General features: G+C 44.0%; 1 protein-coding gene across 2 annotated transcripts; it reads left to right on the top strand.

Annotated features, from left to right (window-relative positions):
• The first annotated feature begins 721 nt into the window (after positions 1-721).
• tlk1b (tousled-like kinase 1b) lies at positions 722-23,176 on the top strand. Of its 2 annotated transcripts, none has more exons than XM_053683722.1 (22): positions 722-1,142; positions 8,539-8,681; positions 9,009-9,080; positions 9,211-9,249; positions 9,375-9,447; positions 9,978-10,021; positions 10,338-10,427; positions 10,529-10,615; positions 12,163-12,255; positions 12,469-12,579; positions 12,675-12,811; positions 13,328-13,516; positions 13,623-13,689; positions 14,215-14,312; positions 15,172-15,253; positions 15,957-16,048; positions 16,165-16,254; positions 16,853-17,022; positions 17,974-18,109; positions 18,224-18,335; positions 20,323-20,430; positions 20,549-23,176. In XM_053683722.1, the coding sequence occupies exons 2-22, from the start codon at positions 8,565-8,567 to the stop codon at positions 20,711-20,713; spliced, it is 2,172 nt and encodes a 723-aa protein (XP_053539697.1). In that variant the 5' UTR covers positions 722-1,142; positions 8,539-8,564; the 3' UTR covers positions 20,714-23,176. The 2 variants fall into 2 exon arrangements, with proteins under 2 accessions (XP_053539697.1, XP_053539696.1); XM_053683721.1 differs by having other exon boundaries at positions 8,563-8,681.
• Positions 23,177-23,993: the final 817 nt, after the last annotated feature.

The following is a 23,993-nucleotide window of genomic DNA, read 5'->3' on the forward strand; positions in this document are numbered from 1 at the left end:
AAACAAGCAAAACAGTAAGAGGGGACATATATGTTGAGTGACATTTATAGGAAGCCAGTTTTTGTCTGGATAATTTTTTTTTGAGAAATGATTGGTTTTCCATTTCTGCTCATCAACAAATAAACACCTAATAAACAAACAAACAAAACAGGATGTAGGTTGGGCCATTGATGAGTGACATCTAATAGGCAGTCAGGTTTTGATACATTTTTGTGACATGATCAATTTTCCTTTCCTGCTCTTTATCAACAAACAAACAAACAAACAAAACCAGAAGTAGGCGGGACCATCAATGTTTTCCCTGAATCCCAAATATAGGCTAGTTGATCAGCCATGACATTTGTGACTGAGGCTAAAAAGTCACCTAAAAAGTGGCTTAAAAACTCCCAGTTTAACTGCATCACACACTCACACACTTAAGACACCTTTTAGATCTTTAATACGATTTTATTCTGCTGGGTCTTTCAGATTTTCCTTGCATGAAAACCCGGAAGTGGGCGGGAACATTCATTTTGAGTGACGTTTATAATTGGCAGGCTGTTAGCCGATTTTTGTGTCTGGATAAATCTATTTTTTTGATAAACGACCGGTTTTTCATTTCTTCTCTTCATCGGTAAATCCGAAAATACGTAAATAAACAAACAAAGTAAATCAAACCGGAAGTCATCAGAGTCCACGGGCGCTCCATACACAGTGCGCATGCGTGAATCAAGCTGCCGCGCATGCGCAGTGCTAATGGAGCAGGGACTCGGCTCGGGTTGTGACAGTGGGGTTTATTTGAGAGTGCATGAACCTGTGGCTATAGCGGATGTGTGCAGTGTCAAAGCGATGCGTTATAACCGAGACATAAACGCTTCATAGCGCACTGCGGAAGGGAAAGCAAGGAAAAGAGATGTGAGCAGTCATCATTCGGAATAGCGACGCAGGAGATGTCGGAGGTTGGATTGGTTTGGGATTGACTGTCTGGTTTGTTTGTTTTTTTTTCTCCCCACCCCGCACTTCTGGGCTTAATGAGTGTCCAAAGTGAGAGGATCCTCACTGGAAGTTTGGACGCAGCGCCATCTTTGGTCCCAGTTCTCCATCTGCGACCCCGGGCCTGGCTTTAAACACACACATCTCAACCCCCGGGATCCGTGACAGAGGTAATCTCAGCGTATTTGTGGTATTTAAAGTTCATTTTCCCTCGAAAGTGTCCTTAATTCTCGGATTTGGTCGAGGGAATAATTTATTTAAAATTTTGACCCCAGACGTGAAAAGGCCGCGGACTATGTGCTCCAATCTCCCCCGATGGCGCACGCGCTGGTGCATTTTATTCTTCATGGTTGTCGCGAGCTGGTTTTTTTTTCGCTTCAAAACCCGAGTTTCGCTTTCAGAAGTTTTTTCACCCTCATTAGTGCTTTAAAATGATTTTATTTATCGATTACTGACAGCTTAACATGTTCTATATTGCGATGTCAAGCTGGTTAGCCTAGCCCGGTGTCAGTAATGCCCTTAAACCAGCATAATTAACACATAATTAGCAGCCGAGCTAGTTAGGCAGTGTGACGTCATTTTAACGGGCATTTTTTTCACGTATTGCTGTGGAGATTAAACGGAGCTCGTGCGTTTTTAAACATTACACAACGCGAGTAAATATTACACAAATGAATAAAAAAAATAGCCAAGGTTTAAACAAGGGGGTTAATCTTTTTCTTGCTTTGCATTGTCATGCCTCAGCACGTCCATCACACTGTTTCACCACAACTCAGGGCTCAGAGGCTTCTTAAAGTTCAAAACAACAACAGAATTAATCTTTGACAGCTTGTTGTAGATGTTTATTACGGTTAGAGATCCGAGTATGATAGTATATCTTCAATAAATACGTACAATATAATAAAAGAATAGTTTTGGAGATGAAAAATGGTTCTTTTTTTTTTTGATGTTTTTGACGACTCATCCTGTACTAGTCTTGCGTTCGTCCAATTAAACGCTCTCTAGAACATAGAAGTCCCGCCCTCTGGGGTGGGAGCTTGCCCTCCGTGACTGTGGGTCGTTCGGATCGTTTTACTGACTTGGATCTTTGAATGTTGTTCAGCAAAACGAACAAATCTTTATTTATTTCGTTTCGTTCATTTTGAACTGATTTTTAATTAAAATGTTACAATTTCATTAGCCAGGTTTCCCCCAACACTACTATTGCTACTACTTATGCAACCTGTGATCATATATAAGGAATAAGGAAAAAAATTATAATGTATCCAAGGACAAATTATGAGAAACAGAAATGATTGATTCACCACGCAACCAGGTCTTCAGGTGCGAGTCGTTCGTTCTTATGTCATGTGACGGACGCATACGCTGAAGCTCTGAAAAGTTTAAATCATTAACTAACTCTTTATTACTAGATTTTGCTGTTATAGTATAGCCTTTGTCCATTACGTGTTTTCTAGCTAAGCTCCAGTGACGCATAGGCCTGTCATGATAACTACTAATAATTGCCATAAACAATATTATTGTCATTTTAAGATCATTTTACACTGCCCTCCACTAATATTGGCACCCTTGGTAAATCTGAGCAAAGAAGGCTGTGAAAAGTTGTCTTTATTGTTTAACCTTTTGATCTTTTTTAGTACACCTGGGTGACTAGGAACAGGAAATTGTTCAACCATGTCTTCCTGTTTCACGGGGGTATAAATATGAGGTAACACACAGACCAAATTCCCTTAGTCATTCATAACAATGGGTAAGAGTAAGGAACATAGCTGTGATGCGCGGCAAAAGGTTGTTGAGCTTCACAAAATGGGGCGTGGCTATAAGAAAATAGCACAAGCATTGAAAATGCCCATTTCCACCATCAGGGCAATAATTAAGACGTTCCAGTCAACTGGAAATGTTATGAATCAGCCTGGAATTGGACGTGTGTCTGTATCGTCTCAACGCACTGTGAAGAGGACGGTTCGAGTGGACAAAAAATCTCCAAGGATCACAGCTGGAGAATTGCAGAAATTAGTTACATCTTGGGGTCAGAAAGTCTCCAAAACTACAATCTGAAGTCACCTACATCACCACAAGTTGTTTGGAAGGGTTTCAAGAAAAAAGCCTCTTCTCTCATCCAAAAACAAACTCGAGCGTCTTCAGATTGCCAGACACTACTGGAACTTCAAATGGGATCGGGTTCTATGGTCAGATGAAACCAAAATAGAGCTTTTTGGTAATAAACACCAGAGGTTGTTTTGGTGCACACAGAGAGGTAGCCGTATGGATCCAAAACATACATCAAAATAAACACAAAAATGGTTTACTGACCACAAAATCAAGGTCCTGCCATGACCATCCCAGTCCCCTGACCTGAACCCCAAAGAAAACCTGTGGGGTGAACTGAAGAGGAGAGTCCACCAGCGTGGACCTCGAAATGTGAAGGATCTGGAGAGATTCTGTATGGAGGAACGCTCTCAGATCCCTTACCATGTATTCTCCAACCTTTTGAGAAACCTGTGTTGTGTTTTGCAAGTGTTTGATATCCATAAGAGCGGAGTATTTTTGTGAATTTTTTTGAACAAAAGATCAAAAGTTTAAACAATAAAGACAAATTCTCACAGCCTTCTTTGCTCATATTTACCACGGGTGCCAATATTAATGGAGGGCAGTGTATGCCGCTGATGTAATGATACTGTAACAGCATACTAATAATAATAACTGCAAGTACAGACTTTCAAAGCACAGTGAACTTTTAATACTTAAGGATATTCAGATATTGGGATTGGAATGTCAGAAAATATTTTTTTTGTCTTCTGACGGTGAATATCATTTAAATTTAGTCAATATTTCATCGTGTCACAATTATTCATTTTACACACAGTATTTGTGTTCGAACGTGCGTTTTCATCATCTTAAATTCGACAAATATAGAGCAGATGAGAGGACAGAAGCAGCGTGAACGGGAAAAATGTTGCTGATATTCGCTCTTATGTAAACACAATGGGCGATATCGAGGTCAGGAAAAAAATGCTCGAGGTCACGTCCGTATATCGTACGATAAACCGATCACTTAATTATCGTGAAAGGCTCGAAGACGCAGATAATTATTTGATCCGTCGTTGGACGTATCGAGACGCTTTTGTGTTCACGCTGCAAACGTTAACGTGATTGGACCACCAGATGTCTTCGAGACACACTGGACGCCGTTCAACACCTGTACTTAGCGCCGCTCATGTCTGATTGGACCGCGCAGATGACCCTGTGGCTCTCCATCGTCCTCGGCGTTACTGATATTCGACCACGAATAGCGTTAGAGCGCGTACGGGATATGTGGAGCTGATACGGATGACAACGTGCCAAAGATTACTCACCGAAGTGAAGTATTCGCCCATGAAGCAGAAGTGTGCAGGTCAGGACAAGACGCTTACGCCCGCTTTAATTTTTTCTCTCTCCTGAATTGTGTAATAATATCCCTGCTTGGATTGCGTTTAGATGACGGACTTATAAATCGTGACTAAAACATGTCTTTTCGTCATGTCTAGACAGTTGGAAGACTTGAGCCACGTGTTACGACGCTGGAAGCCGTTTTACGTTCGGGGTGCTGGAGGTTTGAGCAGCATGCGTGCGACGTGCTCGATGACGTGACGATCTAAATCATTTTACTTTGAACACCGAGCGCGTGATGATTAAAGCGATACGTTGCAAAGTCACAGCTTTGTACAAAGCGGTACAGAAAACGGACGGAGGGGTTTGGTCTCTAACGGTTCGGTCGGTTCGACTTTTACATGTCCCCACCCATGTTCACGAAGCTCCGCCCCCAGGATCTTTACTGGCCTGTAGAGTGTCTATAAAATAATTTCTCTCAATAGGCGCGTACAAACACGGACAAACCTTCCAGACAGGAAGTGTGTTTTCCAAACGGGTTTTTTTTTTCTGTGACATAACTAACTATTGCATTTAAAAAAAAAAACATACTCTGAATATCATCCAGGTTATTTGTACAACCTTTAAATCGGTTCATTTAAAAAAAAAAAAAGGCAGTCCCTCCAGGATCTCGCGGATTTTGCGATCGCAGGAAATGACGTGAAATGAAGGAAACGCCGCAAAACTCTGAGGAGCTTGGTATTTTCCAGCATTACCCCGGATTTTCCCTCAGATTCGGGCCGAGACGCGTCACGTGACGTCATCACGACGCGCATTCAACTGAAGCCCTGTTCGATTCACGAGTACGGCTAAAAGGTCTCGTTTACCGACAGACTTAACTGTGAAAGAGCGTGCAAAACTATTTCGTGCGCTTTACGATTTCGAGTGTTTTTGGCCGTGACATTCACAAACAACTCTGCGGGAAAACCTGTAAAGACTGAATATTATTATCTATGTTGTTGTTTTTTATTTATTTTTACGATTATTATTATTATTATTATTATTTTAGCAGTCGGAGCTAAAGGAAGCCGTTAAGACAGTGGGAGCTCAGTGGTTAAGGCACTGAGCTACTGTGAGGGAAAGGAAGTCCTCCTCGCCGTGACGTCGCCAGAAACTCGGGCGATTTAAAAAAAAAAAAAAAAAGAAAAGAAAATAATTTAGTTTTTTTTTTTGTATAAAAGCAGCACTAAAAACCTCAGAAAGAAGTTCACGAGTTTACAGCTCACTCTTGGCTGAATGCGTGCTAATTTTATTCGTCTTTATTAAATTCATAATTAACTGCGGAACGTTCTAAACTCGGACGACGTTTCCTCTTTATCCTTAAAGGCACGTTTGGGGTAATGAGGCTAATGTCGCAAAACCTACATTACACACTCGCCTCAGACGCCGTTTGGATCATTAACGAGGCAAAACTCCAGCCTTGCTGGAATGAAAAATAAAGAAACAAAACTCCGTCAGAAATATTCCACTGTATCTGGATGAGTTTTATGGTGACAGTTTTTCCTTCCGTCGATGATTTGTTTATTCCGCAAAAATATTTTCAGTCCCTTTCACGTTACGTTCATGAAGAACGTCTTTTCCCCGACCCTGAGTGTGACGTGGACGCAGTGACCCGGCGTCAAAGAGGAGCGTGCGACTGTTTTTAGCTCTGTGACGTCCTTCCCTCTGTCCGTGTTTATACGTGAACCGTGTGTCATGCAGCGTCACAAACCACACGAAGACGTCTGAGTCGGCCAGCAGCTCCACTGCGTGGTCGAGAGCCAGCGGGAGGGTTTAGGACGGGGTTCTTACATCACAGAGCACGATCAGGTTATCGATAACGTAACGGATCTAACAGACTGGCGTTCGTGCTGCAGCGCGTTCTCCAGCGTGACAAAATGGCCGCAGTGTGCTGACTGACTGATGAACGAACAGGACTGGTTCTGTGTAAACGTGTGTTCAGTCGGACATCTTACACCCCGACGCCTCCTGTTTTTCACCCAGACACTCGTGTGTGTGTGTGTGTGTGTGTGTGTGTGTGTGTGTGTGTGTGTGTGTGTGTGTCTCTGTCTCTCTCTCTCTCACGCACACACACACACACACAGCAGCCATGGCCCAACTTCATGCCAAAAAGTGCTCGCAGCCGAATTGCTCCCAAGATGGAGGAAGGGTGGCAGTGTGGCACACATGAAGGTCAAAAAGAGAGAGAGAGAGACTGATGGATAGAGTGCTGGAGACAGACAGATGGGGGAGAGAGGGAGAGACAGATGTGGGAGAGAGACAGATGGGGGAGAGAGAGAGACAGAGGGCGGAGAGAGAGAGACAGAAGGGGAGACAGAGAGAGAGACAGATCGGGAGACAGAAAGAGAGACGGATGGGGAGAGAGAGATGGGGAGACAGAGAGAGACAGATGGGGGAGAGAGAGAGATGGGGAGACAGAGAGACAGACAGATGAGGCAGAGAGAGAGACAGATGGGGCAGAGAGAGACAGAGAGAGGGACAGACATACAGAGAGAGATAGATACAGTGAGAGACAGACAGATACAGAGAGAGACATACAGGGAGAGAAACAGATACAGCGACAGACAGACACAAAGAGATACAGATACAGCGAGAGAGACAGACAGAGAGCGAGAGAGAGACAGACATGCAGACAGCGATAGACAGATACAGAGACAGACCGAGAGAGATACAGACAGATTCAGGAAGAGAGAGACAGACAGACAGAGAGAGACAGACCGAAAGACAGCGACAGACAGATTCAGAGACCGAGAGAGAAAGACAGAGACAGACAGCGAGAGAGACACAAATACAGATACTGAGAGACAGACAGACAGAGACACAGAGAGAAAGACAGATACAGAGAGAGACAGACATACAGAGAGAGATATAGAGAGAGAGATACAGATACAGAGAGAGACAGACATACAGAGAGAGATATAGAGAGAGACATACAGATACAGAGAGAGACAGCTAGAGAGAGAGATACAGATACAGCAAGAGAGACAGACAAAGAGAGAGACAAATACAGATACAGAGAGAGGGACAGATACAGAGAGAGACAGACAGATACAGAGAGGGAAAGAGAGAGACAAATACAGATACAGACAGACAGACAGAGAAAGATACAGATACAGAGAGAGACAGATGGACAGAGACAGACAGACAACGACAGACAGATTCAGAGACAGAGAGAGACCGACAGAGAGAGAGAGAGAGAAATACAGAGACAGACAGACAGATTCAGAGACACAGAGAGAGAGACAGACAGACTGATTTAGACACAGACCGGGAGAGAGACAGACAGCGACAAAGAGAGAGAGACAAATGAAGATACAGAGACAGACAGACATACAGAGAGAGATACAGATTCAGAGAGACAGACAGATTCTGACACAAACAGAGAGAGAGACAGACATACAGATACAGAGAAAGAGACAGACAGATTGAGACACAGTGAGAGACAGACAGAGAGAGACAGACAGAAACAGAGAGAGACAGACAGACACTGAGAGAGATACAGACAGAAAAGAGAGAGACAGACAGACAAAGACAGACAGTAACAGAGCGAGAGACTGAGAGATTCAGACAGATACAGACAAAGAGCGAGACAGACAGATGCAGACACAGAGAGAGCGACAGCATAGGGCAGTGGTAGCTCAGTGGTTAAGGTGTGGGATTACTGATGGGCAGGTTGTGAGTTCAAATCCCAGGACTGCCGAGCTGCTGCCCTTGAGCAAGGCCCTTAACCCTCAACTGCTCAGATGTGAGATAAATGTAAGTCGCTCTGGATAAGTGCATCTGCCAAATACCGTGAATGTAATGAGACAGAGAGTGAGACAGACAGGGGACACAATGACTGAAACGCTCTGTGGCAATTTTTATTTATTTAAAAGAGACAATTAGCCAAACATGCTAATGCAGTTAATGTCCCTGACACACCCGTCTGACTGTCTGCTGCTGTTCTGTGTGTGTGTGTGTATGTGTGTGTGTGTGTGTGTGTGTGTGTGTTAAAAGGTCTATCCATTTGATCCTCTTACTCTTACAGTAACCCTGTATCAGGTACACAGTGTGTGTAGTCCGTGTGCTGCGTGAATGAACACGGAGCAACACTCACTGTCAGTGTCACTGTGTGTTCTAATAGGTTTCATGTTTGTGTATTAGTTAAATGTGTAATAGTGTGTGTGTGTTTGTGTGTGTTAGGGATGGAGGAGCTGCAGTCTCTGGACCCACGCAGACAGGAGCTGCTCGAGGCTCGGTTCATGGGGGCGGTAAGCGGCAGCACCGGGGGCAGCACAGGCAGCGCCAGCGGAGGAGCCAAGGTGTGTGAGGACCTGTGTTGTAGCTCACACACACACACACACATACACACACACACACACACCCACGATGATCAAAGGCCATGTCCCAAACTGTCCTGTTTGCAGTACCAGTACACTGTGTGTTTTAGCTAGAAGCTATGGCGAACTTTTATGGTTACCATGACAATTGGCTAGTCCCTGGGGTTATGTCCGAACAGTCATACTGCTACCATAGTTTAGCACAGATAATGCATTTAATAATTACATAAAACATGATTTGTGTTATTACCTGCACTGATGTGTGTGTGTGTGTGTGTGTGTGTGTGTGTGTGTGTGTGTGTGTTTTAGGGCTTGATCAATAATGAATGCTCCAACCACAGCTTTGGCAGTCTGGGATCATCAAGTGACAAGGAGTCTGAGGTAACCGCACGTACACACACACACACACACACACACACACACACACACACATACACACACACACACACACACACAGAGCATTTGTTAGTGATTAACAAAATCTTGACCTCGTTCCTTCTCTTCACTGCAGAACTCCGATCTGAAGAGAGGCGGCTCTCCGGCGTATTCCGTAAGCCAACCTTCTCAGCTGTTTAAAAATAATAGCACCCACTAATCCCCCTGCACAGACACCATGGCTGTCACGCAGTATATCACGCAGTATATTTGATATATTTTGTTTTGTTTTGTTTTTAGACACCCGAGAAGAAGCACTCCGAGACGACTAGGAGGAAGAGGAAAGCCGACAACCAATCAGAGAGCAGCCAAGGTGTGGCCTACTTCCTGTTTTTTTTTTTCCCCCTACAAATGTCCTATTCTACTTCCAGAGCCACCTGTAGTGTATACTATCTATGTAGCATAGTGATATTCATTTGGAAACTAGCTAGCTAAACTAGAAGCCGCACGGAAGCTGACAAACCATGACGACTGACCGCTACATGTGGCAACGTCCCAAACCGCAATAATAAAAAAAGCCGTCAATCACTGTCAATTACTGTCGATGACGTGTACGCCATCAGATGGCCGCCGCACACGTCCGATACCATAAACATATCTTACACTATACACTACACCAGCTGTATCACGATACCACGTAATACTGTGTTCATTCATCGTTCAAATCTACGAAGCAAACCAAATTTACACACACACTACCGGTCAAAAGTTTATGGACACTTGACTGAAATGTTTCCCATGAGCTTTAAAAACAGGGACGTTTTGGTGGCTCTGATGTTAGCGGTCTTATTCGTCTCCGCTAGAGACGCCGTAACACCATGTCTTTCTTTTGAACCTTTCCAGGGAAGTCATCCGGTCGAGGAGCGAAGATCAGCGATTACTTCGACGTAAGTGTCGTTAAACGTGTGCGTCGGTCTAATTAGGGTTAAGGTTCCAGTGTTGGGGTCTACGACTCACACCCTCGCATCCAACACACAGCCTAGTGTTCAAGAGGTTTTATCGAACCTTCGTATTTATTTATTTAATTATTTAATTATTTATTTACGCTACACTGTAGCTTCCGTCTTCTTATAGAAAGACACTGCTAACACTGTAGCTGCTCTCTAGGTTACGCTCGGTAGACTTGTATTTCCTAGTTGCCCAGCAACAGTGTTTAATCAAATACATTTTGGAAAAATAATCCGGGAAATCCTCACGCCGCAGTTTCAGGCAGGAAACGGCTCCAGCCCTGTCAGAGGAATGCCGCCTGGTCTTCGTGCCCCTCACGGCTCTCATTCTGCCCCCGGCTCCATCGTAAGTGTCTGAACGAGTCTGTTCATGAGTTATCATGAGTTATGTGATTCATCCTCATTTATTTATTTATTTATTAATGATTTTTTTCGTCTGCGTGTCAGGTGCGACAGAACAGTTCCTCGCCCACCAGCCTGTGTTTCACCGATCACATGATGCAGCCAAAACAGCTCGGTATCAGAAGTGTGCAGGTAACACACACTCCATCGCCTCAATATTTCCCATCCCACACAGAAGAGGATTAGGTTCCCTTTCGAGTCTCTGAGGTTCCTCGGAGAGTACCCCCCCCCCTCCACCCCTTCGCCCACTCCCCCCACCCCCTCGCCCACTCTGTCGCCTCTGGATTGTTCATTAGGGATCCAAATCTACATCCGGACTTCTGTTAAGCTGCTTTGTGGACCGCGTCGGCTGTTACAAGTGCTGTACAAATTCCAACGGTCGTTAGCGTCGGCTCGTGTTCGTTTCAGCGGTGTTTGCTCACCGGTGTGTTCTCGCCGAGAAAATACAGCTCCTGGGTTTCTGCCACGTTTGAGCTCACGAACCAACATCCAAACGTTTCCCGAGACATCGGTTCTGCACAGTCCCACTGTCGTCTCATTGGTCAGAGCGCGCCTGTTTGTGTTCTGGAATTCGTCTTGTAGCGGTCATCCGTCAAGACGGACGGACAGCAGCTCCACGAGCTCGTCGCAGCTTTCTTTTTAGCCGTAGATATTATAATTAATCAGTTTAAACAGGAAATCGCATCATATTTTGCACTCCCTACAATTTGCACACCTCGTTTGCACGTGTAGTTTTTCTTCTCTGTTTAATATATTATAATTGTCAATTTTTCCTTTTGAGTTTTTTAATTTTTACAATTATATATAATTGTAATTTTTGTATTCTAAGTTGTACATTTTTTCCTAAAATTTTCTTTATATATATATATATATATATATATATATATATATATATATATATATATATATATATATATATTTTCTGTATATTATATTCTTATTATATTTTTGTCTTTATTATTTGTCCTTTTTTTATTCTCTCTTACATATCATTGCGGTTGTAAAAAAACCCCCAAAAACATTTCACTGCGTGTCATACCGTGTATGGTTATGTATGTGATAAATAAGATTCGATTCGATTCGATTTGAAATGGACGTTTTCACAGCGCCGTCTCCTCGAGACGCTCGCCGAACACCTCGTAAACCCCGGGCGCCGTCGTGCGTTTTCGAAAGTCGTTCAGAAATGCGTTCGTCGGACCAAAAGCTTTCTCAACGAGGTGCTTTTTTTTTTTACCTCGTCTTCGGTCCGGGTTAAACGGCAATTCGTGCTGTTAGCAAAGCAAACGCGCTTCCCATCACGCAATCACTGTACAAGGTTCGGATCGCTTTCTCACCGCAAGCGAACCACGAATCCAGGGTTCGTTTCGGTGCGGATCTGAGCGCTCGTGTAGCGAGGCACAAAACGTACCAGGTTCCGAAACAAGCGCGAGCCAGACGTGGACACGCCCTAAGTCGACAGCAAAAAGGCAAATTTGAGTAAAAACACCGCCAAAAAAAACGATTTGTCAATCAGTATCGTCGGCTTATTCGATTTGCAGCTTTACAGAAATCCGGATATAGATATAAATTCATAGATATATATATATACAGTAGACATAGATCACAACTCTTAATACATCCCTATATCTCCAGTGACAGCGCTATGTGCATGCACAGACCTTTTGTGTGTGTGTTTCCAGACTGATCTGACTCTGTTAAAGCTCGCTGCCCTTGAGAGCAATAAGAATCTGGACCTGGAGAAAAAGGAGGGCAGAATAGATGATCTGCTCAGGGTAAGAATGCAAAAGGAGCGACTACATCTGCCTCGATGTCGTAGTTGTGTCATCGTTTGGCCGAGTAAATTGATTTACACGCCTCTACATTCTGTATTCCGGTCTATTCCTAATAATCGTTTGTTGCCGTGTTAAGCCTGGTGCGCAGAATGAAACCGTCGGTTGTGTCAGTGGCGTCCTCCCAGAAATCCGCTGTCTGTGTGGTCTCCTCAGGCTAACTGTGACCTGCGGAGACAGATCGAGGAACAGCAGAAGCTGCTGGAACGGTATAAAGAGCGGCTGAACAAGTGCACCACCATGAGCAAGAAACTGCTCATCGAGAAGGTAAGACCGTTAACACATGAACCGTCGATTTGTTTGCACACGATCAGGGTTCGTTCGCTGTAATCGTGTGTGTGTGTGTGTGTGTGTTCGATCAGAGCACCCAGGAGAAGCAGTCGTGTCGGGAGAAGAGCATGCAGGATCGTCTACGGCTCGGCCACTTCACCACGGTGCGACACGGAGCATCCTACACGGAGCAGTGGACCGACGGATACGCCTTCCAGAACCTGGTCAAGTAAGAAGCACGCGAAGAATAATTATGGAAGAACTGAAAGCGGGCTGTTGAATTATTAGAAAATATCGCGCACCCCGATGTGGAAATGTGGCAGTGCAACCCGTGAATAAAACCGTCTAATAAATAATAATAATAATAATAAAGAAGAGCGATCACAACAGTTATATGAAACGCAAGGGCGAGGCAGATCACTCGCTGTTCCTAATATTGTGGCAGGCTGAGACATATTGTACTGCTATTACACAGCAGTCTTTATCTTCTCCTAGCAGGAGGGGCAGTTTTTCCACTGTTTGGTGTGAAAATTGTCAAATGTTTGGTGGTGTGTGTGTTATCTCTATAACCGCACACCTCAGAACGTCTCAGCCAATCAGAATGGAGAATTCAGCAGCGCTGTGGTGTCATTTTATAATAATCAGCACTGGTATTGGTAACAGTTCTGCAGTATTAATTTAAGCAAGTGTCACCAATGGAAATTTGGTGTATAATGGGAAAGTGTGTGTGTGTGTGTGTGTGTAGGCAGCAGGAGTGGGTGAACCAACAGAGGGAAGATATCGAAAGGCAGCGGAAGCTTCTCGCAAAGCGCAAACCTCCGAACACGGCGCCGTCTCAGAGCCTGGCGCCTTACAACGAGTCCAAACCCAGAAAGACCAAAGCCGTGAACGGAGCGGACAACGACCCCTTCCTCAAACCCAGCCTACCTTCACTGTACGCAGCGCTCAGCGTGTCACGGGGAAACGACGTGGGAGTACGAGCGCACAGAGCGCCGAACGTTGTTCTAACGCCCTTTCACCCTTTTTCTTTTCTTTCACAGGTTAACTTTAGCAGAGTATCACGAACAGGAGGAGATCTTCAAACTCCGACTGGGCCATCTCAAAAAGGTCTCTCTCTCTCACTCACACACACACACAACCACACACTCTCACTCACACACTCTCACTCACACACACACTCACACTCTCTCACACACACTCTCTCACACACTCACACACACTCTCACACTCACTCTCACACACACGCATATAGGTGTAGTTCTGGGGACTTACCATTACCATGAATTTACATTCACGGCATTCGGCAGATACCCCTTGTACACAGAGACTTACAACCCCAGTTCCAAAAAAGTTGGGACGCTGTGTGAAATCTCATAAACCTGTATGTTATTCACTATAGTGCATAGAAAACATATAAAATGTTTAAACCGAGGAAATGTACCATTTAAAAAAAAAAAAAAAAAAAAAAACGGTCATTTTGAATTCAATGGCGGCAACATGTCTCAAATTTGGAGATGGGGCAACAAAAGGCTGGAAATGTAAGTGTTGGTAAAAAGAAATAGCTGGAGGTTGATTGGCAACTGTTTACATGTGTGTTTAACCCCATGCGGGTGTGTGTGTGTGTGTGTGTAGGAGGAAGCGGAGATTCAGGCCGAGCTGGAGCGTCTGGAGCGAGTGAGGAATCTGCACATCCGTGAACTGAAGAGGATCAGTAACGAGGACAGCTCCCAGTCAGTCCTCTCTCTCTCTCTCTCTCTCTCTCTCTCTTTTTTTCTAACCCTATTCTAGCAGTCATATATCATTTAATTTTCAATCTATCTCATTTAAAGTCCCAATTTTAATGAATTTTTTTGTCTGAGAATGGATGGATGAATTATCAAGAACTGTTTAGAAAAAAAATTTTTTTGTTTGTTTGTTTTTTTTTTTTTTTTTTTTTTTACTGTGAACTCAAACAAAACCTCCTGAAGTTTGGATTATCTTTAGAGAGTTATACCTGGATGTTTTAGACTTCCGAATTAAATTTTGTCTTCATCTAACATTCCCTTAGCAAGTTCTAGCCATTGATTACGATGTAATTCTAGGCGTTTTTCAATGGGGAAAAAGATATTTTATTTACTGACGATGTAGACGTGTCCTTAAAAGAGATGAGGAATTTCCCTCCCCCCTGCCCAAAAGAAACATGTTGATTGGTGGATTAGATGATGGTTTGAACCAGTCTGGGCATGGAGAGGGGGTGGGACTAAACAGCAACAGCCATTTCCTGTTTGGTTCAGGAACAAACTGCATGGGTTTCCTTGACAAATTAACGCTGCAGAACGTGATAGCGTAACCACGACGTATCCTCGTTCGCTACCGAGCGTCCGAACGTCCACCTGAGACTGAAAAGCTGAGAATCTGCACTTTACGGGACTTTTTTAAAGTATTAGGAAATGAGACTTAACCAGCAAGGGTTTGGACACACCTTTATACAGACTGGACGTTTTTACGGCAGCTTTTATTAAACTGGCTCCTCACATCATCTTCATCATCATCATCATCTCTGTAGAAAGAAAGTCTACAAAGTTTGTGTGTTTTGTTCGTTTCTTCTAGGTTTAAAGATCACCCAACTCTCAACGACCGATACCTGCTCCTGCACCTGCTGGGCCGCGGAGGATTCAGCGAGGTTTATAAGGTAATTCACGTCATCGGAATCCGAATCGTTTTTTTTTTTTTTTAAACTCTCATAGGCTAGTGAGATTGGGATCTACTACTCGAGGATGATGATGACGACGACGACGACGACGACGCTCCGTACCGCTCCTGAGAGCTCATCTCGAAAAAAATTGTCGTATTAGACTCGCATTTTAACCTCACATATTAATTAAGAACTAATATACTAGCTTAAGTAAGTAAGTAAGTAAGTGATTTCCACTATAACACTATAATTACACAGAGAACCGCATCCAGAACGCTCTCCAAAATTCACACCACTGAAGTCTCTACTTCCTGGTCAGGGAGCTGTCCATCCAAATCTCACTATCCAATGGGAGTCAAACGCTTTTAAGCCCCGCCCACACGAGAGGTTTGTGCCAGAACAGCGAACGTAAACTTGCTAACGAAAAGCGTAAATGAAAACTCAGGGGGGAAATCTTTCTTCCTTTTTCTATAATGTTTTATGATTTATGATTAATTATAATTAATTTCCTGTTAAATACATAAAAAAACTGTTAAAATAAATCTTCTCACCTGATCCAAACACCTTTTATCCATCCGCCCGCCCATCCACTCGTCTGCCTGCTATTGATAAAAAAAAAAATTCACAAATGGTCACATGACTCACTCGCATACTCAAACCGATGGATTTTTTTTTCTTTCTTTCTTTTTGTTTGTTTCAGGCCTTCGACCTGTTTGAGCAACGTTACGCAGCAGTGAAGATCCACCAACTCAACAAGAACTGGAGAGAGGAGAAGAAGGAGAACTACCACAAGTACGTACCCTTTCAGAACCGCCGTCTCTGCTGCACACACCGGCGGTGTTGATGACGCAGGCCCCGCTGCTGCAACCGGTACGTTCTTAACCTTCGCGTTTGTGCTCTTTCCTCAGACATGCGTGCAGAGAATACCGAATCCACAAGCAGCTGGACCATCCCAGAATAGTCAAACTGTACGACTACTTCTCCCTGGACACGGACACGTGAGTCACAGGAGCATTTCCTAAAACGATCGGTGGAGGAAACTGTGCTTTAGAGTCCGTGCCAAATCCAGCAAGCGTTACAAAAATCCAGACACGTCCAGGTTTACTGTGGGAACGATCGGAACCGAGTACCAAACTATTAAAGAACCAGCTGTTTTAAAAAAAAATATCCCATAATGTCTGTTCTGCCTCTGAAACAGCACTGTAGTGCCCTCTACTGGTGCTGTAGTTTAGTTTAGTGTTTGTCCCACTGGTGTTGCTTTTAATCCCTCTGTCAGACCTGGAACACGCGTCTCTAAAGTCTGTCCTTATCCTTCCTTTATAAGCAGCTTTTGAGTCCGGTGTTTCGATCTCAACAATTTTTTTTTGTTGCTATGGGATTTTCTGTATTACGTTAACACCAAGATAACAACAGTGCTCATTTACAACACGGGGCTCCTGCCGGAGTAGGACACCAGGTATCCGGGAACCTTTAGATATAGACTAGCTATAGATTGTAGTGTAAATAGTACAGTGGAGTAAAGTAAGAACAGACACAAGCTAGAGTAAAGATATAACACGAGCTGAGTTGTGTCCTGATGTGCGGCGATGGTTCCAGGTTCTGCACGGTGCTGGAGTTCTGCGAGGGGAACGATCTGGACTTCTACCTGAAGCAGCACAAGCTGATGTCTGAGAAGGAAGCTCGTTCCATCGTCATGCAGATCGCCAACGCCCTCCGATACCTCAACGAGATCAAACCGCCAATCATTCACTACGACCTCAAACCAGGTGAAGCACATGCTACTGTCAGGGACCAGGCGAGCTCCGATACGCGCTCTTCTCTCTGACACCATCGTACCTTTTTATTTTATCACCCATGTCTGTCTATAGAAAGACTTTTCCTAGATGTTTGGGCCAAATGAGTAGGTCTGTCACAGACCGTGCGTTCAGGTCCTCCTAGGAAGTTCGTATTTTACGAGTCGGGAAGTGGTAATTACGATGTCAGGTCCGTTCGAGTCAACTTCTGTCGGAGCACGACGGCGGCGTACCTTCCCTTAATTAATTATTAAAACGATACAACAAGGTTTTTAAAACAATTTCTAGAAAATTAAGAACAAACAATGCGCATTGCGTTTTTAACTATGTTTTTGAATCAATTCACAAAGCCGGCGTAAACTTTGACGTTTCGTGTCATATCGGAATCGAATAATCCTGCCGTATTTTTCTGCAGGAAATTAGCTTGTTTTATTCTAAATCTAAATAACTGAAATCAGCTTCTGAGGCGAGCAAGTAAACGTTCAGTCCCCCCCAGGACACGGAAATTCCTCGAAGAAAATCCAGAGTTTCCCCCCACTCGTAATTCCGACTTTGCGGTAGCGTCCGTGCGCGTTCAGCTGGTAAATACGATCTTTCCGACGCAACTCGAGCGCACCATCACCATGATTTTTCCTGTTCGTGCTCTAAATCAAAAACGTGATGGCGTCGTATGTCTCGAAACTAGTTCAATGTCTGTTTAAAATGTATTTATTTGTTTATTTTTTAATAAATGTCCAGTTTTCCTCTTTTTTCCCCTCCATGTTGTTTTTTTTTTTTTTTATTCCAATACAGAAGTGAGTTCTCGCTTGTTTTGATGCCAGTATAAAATCCACACTAAGTCCATATACGTAATTAATAAACGAAGGCAGTGGAATGGAAACGTTTAAAGCTGTCTGGCGTGTAACAAGCGAAACGTGCTCCCAGGTAACATCCTGCTGGTGGACGGTACCGCGTGCGGAGAGATAAAGATCACCGACTTCGGCCTGTCGAAGATCATGGATGACGATAACTACGGTGTGGACGGTATGGACCTGACCTCGCAGGGAGCCGGGACCTACTGGTGAGCCATCAGGATGGTTTTCACTCCGAAATGAACCTAACTCTAAAGAGCTGTGGAATGAAAGGATTTCGCCGTTTAACCACGTTTGCGTTTTTTTGTTTTCGACGTGTTTAGGTATTTACCACCGGAGTGCTTCGTCGTCGGAAAAGAGCCGCCAAAGATCTCAAATAAAGTGGACGTCTGGTCTGTGGGCGTCATCTTCTTCCAGTGTCTCTATGGACGCAAGGTAATAAACACACACACACACACACACACACACACACACACACACACACTAAATGCTCAACTCCAAACACGTCAGAAAGGTCAGTTAAGGGTAAAGGAGACATGCAGAAGATGCAGATTTGCTTCCAGTACTTTAACTTTGTCTAGGTGAACCTTTACCTTTGAAGTCTTGAGCCAATAGAAAGCAAGAGGGCGGGACTGTGGTCTTGATTTTCGGTTTTAAAAAAATAAAGTAAAAATAAACATCGAGTTACCGTTGCTCGGTGTTTACACGCGTTAGGGTTTTTCTGATAAAATGACATTTTTGTTCTTTTTGGGTTTTTTTCTTCTCCTTTCTGCCTTCGCAATGTTGAGAGCTCTTTCCGTAACCTCCTCTAACCTCTCACCTTCAACCTCTCACCTCTTAACGTTTCACACGAATACTGCTGCTTTTAAAAAGCGTTGCCGTCTGTAGCGCTTTTTAAAAGTTGAGGAAGTTATATAATATATATATATTAATATATGTTAATATATATATATATATTATTATTAAAGAAAACCAAGCCCTGAGCAGTCTGGTTACAGTCTGAGAGGCAAGTGAGAAAATCCAACATGGAGGACGGACGCTGCGTTCGACTTTGTCCGCACACTGATTGATCGATCGAACGCGAATACTTGTATGAACTGTACATAAAAATAAGAAGTGCTGCCATGTTGATTTCATCCAGTTCCTGAACTCGGGGTCCTGCGTGTGTGACTCGGAATTCCGAGTCAAGGTCGGAAACGACGAGTCGGAGTTTACATACACCACCAGTCAAAAGTTTGTGGACACACGACTGAAAAGTTTCTCATGATCGTTAAAAACCTTTTGATCTGAAGATGTATGATTGAAATGTTTCAAATCGGTGTCGTAGACAAAAATATAATCGTTCCAGCGTATTCGTTTCTTTCATTAGAAAACCCGGAGCGAAATATTTCCCAAAAAGCAGGTGGTAAGAGTCCGGCGTCGGTGTGAACTCCTTTAATGCTTAAAGGAGTTAAAAAGCATCTCGGGGAAATTCCTCAAGAAATCGCTCGAGAAAACGCCACGAATACATTTCTGGAAATTCTAGGCGAAAAGGGCGTCGACTCTGAAGATGCTGAAATATTAAATTATTTTGATCTATTTTGGATTTTTTTAATCACAACATAATCCCCATCGTTCCATCTGTGTTACTCCAGAGTTTTGATAACTTTTGATATTATTATTATTCTAAAATGTGGAAAAATAAATGTAAATAAAGAAGGAGTGTGTCTAAACTTGGCAGTCGTGTATTCGGCGCTCTGTATTCACGTGACGTGTTCCGATTGGTTCCTGACTTTTCGGACATCCTGTAGATCCGGGACGTTTAGCCGGTACGGTTGGCTGAAGTCGTAACAGTGTTGTTCGGGATAGAAGTCGCTCCGGTTAGCACTTTTTCTGTAGGGAAGAAAAATAAATACGCCCAATCGGTCCGTCCGGGATTCCGCGATCCTCGTTTCGATCGCAGAGTCAAGCGAATTCCGCAGTATTCCGAGGAGCCCGCGTTTTCTTTTCCTAAATCACCGCAGATTTTGCGCGGATTCGGGGCCGAGACGCGTCACGCGACGTCATCGCACCGGTCAAAGCTGCCTTCGAGTCGAGTCGAGCACGAGTGCAGCGGAAAGGTCTCGTTCAGCGACAGACATCGCTGCGATAGAGCGCTCCAAACGATTTTACGAGATTGCGATTCCGCCAGTTCGAGTATTTTTCTGGAAAGTCTCATCGCAGGTGTTTGGGGGGGAGCCGCCGCAAAATCGCGCGTTTTTGGCCGCAACACAATCGCAGAAATACTCGCTGCTGTTTCTCACACGCTTTTATATCGTATCTTATCTTCTCTGGTGTGAAAAAAGTTATTTGAGTGTCATATAATACAATATTCTTTTTTTTGCCATGTTTACCCCTGTGTGCGTGTGTGTGTGTGTGTGTGTGCGTGCGCGCTATTCTGCAGCCGTTTGGCCATAACCAGTCTCAGCAGGACATCCTCCAGGAGAACACCATCCTCAAAGCCACTGACGTCCAGTTCCCTCCCAAACCTGTGGTCAGCAACGAAGCCAAGGTATACACACACACACACACACACCACCGTCCACTCACGGCAGCTCCTCGCCTCGCTCTTCTCCGTCGAGTAATTTGTTGACTCCTCCCTCTCCCTCTTTCTCGTTGTGTCTGCGTAGGCGTTTATTCGGCGCTGTCTGGCGTACAGGAAGGAGGACCGCTACGACGTCCACCAGCTCTGTAGCGACTCGTACCTGCTCCCTCACATCCGGCGAACCAATTCGTCCGGAAACCTGCAGGCCATGCCCACTAGCCCCGCCTCCTCCTCGATCATCTCATACTGATCTCATGTTGATCTGTCTGGCTTGAAAAGTGATTGAGTTTGTTTTGTTTTGTTTGTTTGTTTGTTTTGAGCGAGTGCCCTTGTGTGTAGGTGGGGGAAAGTGTGGGAGGGGTTTACGGGTCAGGACGTGGGCCTAAACACACACCGGGCTGAAGTTGCCATGGCGAAAGTGCACTTGATGATGGGATGCTGAGCACAGGTGGGAGAGTGGGGAGGAAAAAAAAAACTTGAATACTAATGCCACAAGGTGGCTGGGTTAAACATGAGTGTACAGGAGGTGTGCGTGTGTGTGTGCGTGTGCGTGCGTGCGTGTGTGTGTGTGTGTTGGGGGAGGGCATTACACTTCACACTTTTCATTATTTCTTTGTCTTATGTCCCCTGCTGTGTGTGTGTGTGAGTGTGTGTGAGTGTGAGAGTGTATCAGGTGCTGTTGGGGTATGTCGTGTGTGTGTGTGTGTGTGAGAGAGCAGGTCCAGGGTAAACTTGATTTCTTCAAATAGATATTTCTGGATCAACATTTTTTTTCCCAACCAATCATCGACCTCTGATGTCATCAGCGTGCGCCTCGGAAAACTCACATCGGATTTTTTTTAAACATTCTTTTTAACGCCGCACTATTTTGAAGGACCGGTGTCCGAGACCACAGTACCCATAATGCACTGCGTCATTTTGGTTCGATTAGTCCACACCTTCGCTGAGGAATACAGCGGGTTACTATGGAAACGGCTCTAACGTCGAATGCGAGTGTTTTTTTTATGAAGTAATCGTGCGTGTTTACGGAGACGGTCCTCACTGTAGAAAAACAAGGCCAGGGGGCGGAGCCGTCCGGATTTCTGATCCCGTACGCCTAACCCTAACCTACACGACACCGTACGAGACATTAAACGCACTCACACAGCCTGAAACACGTCGCACTCGCTGGATGTTTGGCTCGACTCCGCACAGGTAGTCGGCGCCGGATCAGGTCCGACTCCACCTTGTGGACTCTGTGACTCTGTCTTTAATGCAGCAAGGCGTTCATTTCGCGCTCTCAGTGCCATCTAGAAGACGAGGCACGATCTTACCGAAGCTGTTCTCACGGAGGCTTATCCGGTTTTCCAGCACTGAAACGATACAGTAAAGAGCTTTTGTGCCCGTGTGCCATCGGACCTACACCATCTACACCTCATAACCTTCTGGTTCTAGCTCTCTACAACGTTTGAAGGATTGCAGCGAGCTTCAATTATCACTCTTTTAGTAACGTTAAAGTGTTTGCGTACGACGAACCGAGCTAAAATTTTCCTCAACTTCCGCAATCGCCCGTAACGTACGAAGCCGGTTCCAGACACAGCTCGTTTGCATATAGCGACGCCCACAAACTCCATACAAGGTGAAGTGCACAGAGAGCTGGGAGCATGAAATGAGCAATCAGGGTAAAGGGTGAAAGGCAGATGTGGAGCTTATTTCGACTCACTATTGTGCCAAAAAAAGGAATCTGATTTATTTGGGAGTGTCGGCTTGTTTTCTTTAGTCTTTGTATTCGTTCATTAATTTAACGCCACATGATACGACAGGGCTGGATTTCACAACACGTTCCCGATTGTACTCTTCGTCCCTGATCCCAGCGAACTAGCACGAGGACGTGATTTTGATCGAGACGCCAAAGCTCTTCTCTAAATCGCTCTGGATAAATGTCTGTGAAACGCCGTAAACCAAGCGATTTAAGGTCGACCGTTATACTCCACGTATAAAAGGGCAATCACGATACAAGTCGAGGTTTACTTCAGTGTGGAAGTTAACACGCACAGGAGCGTAAATGCTTACACACACACACACACACACACACACTGTCTAGATGATCATGATGGAAAACGGAGTATTTCTTTAGCTTTATGAACACAGGAGTGGGAGGAGTATGTCTCTCATGCTGATGACATCACATGGCAGTGATTGGTGGAAATAAACTTCATGTTTAATAACGAATCATGTTCACGGCCGGTCCAGGATCGGTGTTGGACTGTCCCACATCGCCCCCTGAAGCAATGTTCACGTTGCTGCTACTCAGTGTTGCTTTTTAGTTTTCAGTTAGGCTTGTGTATTTGTTTTTGTATACTGTACAATTTAAAAAGAGATGTCATATATGAGAAGTTTATTTGCCAGGAATTTGCAGCATGTTCATTCAGTACCTTTTTGTCAGGTGTGTGTGTGTGTGTGTGTTGAGGGGGGTGTGTGTGTGTGTGTGTGTGTAACAACTTCTAAGCTAACAGACAGAAAGTGGGCCTGACCCCGCCCCCAAATCACAGATCACGCCGTGCGACCAACCAGGAGCCGGAATCAGCAGTGCTCCGTCTGCTTTCTTCTTCCCCTCCTCCTCCCCGTCTCTCCCTCTCTCAGCCCTTCGTCTGTGATCGGTCTCTGAAATGCTGCTGCCGTTGTAGGGAATGTAGCCAAAAGAGAAATAAAAATTCCTAAAGCTATTTTAATACACCTGCTTTGGATGCTGTTATTGGCCGATGGAAATCCGAGACCACACCCATGCAAAGCTGCCTGGGTAAAAAGGCAAAACAGTTTCTCACCGGAAAGACTCGAGTTTCAAGGTGCAATGGGTAAAATTAGTCTTAATAAGATGGTGGATTAGACATTTGAGTTATTTCTCTTCTTTTTTATTCATCAAACCCCTGTCCCATGTTCACCAAACTCCGCCCCCAGGGTCTACCGTGGCCCTTAAAAAGCAAAAAGTGTAGCCTCTACTAAATGATTAACCCTTTCATGCATACTGTCCACACACACACACACACACGATATACAGTACAACTCATCTTTCAAATATTTTAGAAAAAAAATATCAAATGTAAATCATCTCCAAATCACTCGAGAGCGTTATTTAATTTAACATAAACGTCTGTAGCTGCGTAGGATTATTTACCATTCTCCATCTGTATTAACCTGGTATTAAAACCACATTAAATAACTAAATAAAAATCCTAATCAAATTTTAATTGAAATATTTTTTGTTCAAGACAGCTTAGATTAAAAAAAAAAAGTTTTATTTTGATAATTAGTTCTAAACTGTAAATTATGTATTTCTGAAAGTTTAATTTTAGAATTGAATGTTATTGCTGATTTTCTCTATTTTTTTAAATATTTATAATTTATTATGCTCATAAATAAATTCATGCATGAAAGGGTTAATCTACTGCTGAGGCCATGGTTGAAACTATTATTTTATCCCCCCCCCTGTTCTATACATCTTTCAGGTTATTTTACAACTAAGGAATAAAAATAAATTGATAAATAAACAA

The sequence above is a fragment of the Ictalurus punctatus genome, chromosome 11, assembly GCF_001660625.3.
Source record: "Ictalurus punctatus breed USDA103 chromosome 11, Coco_2.0, whole genome shotgun sequence".
Lineage (NCBI taxonomy): Eukaryota > Metazoa > Chordata > Actinopteri > Siluriformes > Ictaluridae > Ictalurus > Ictalurus punctatus.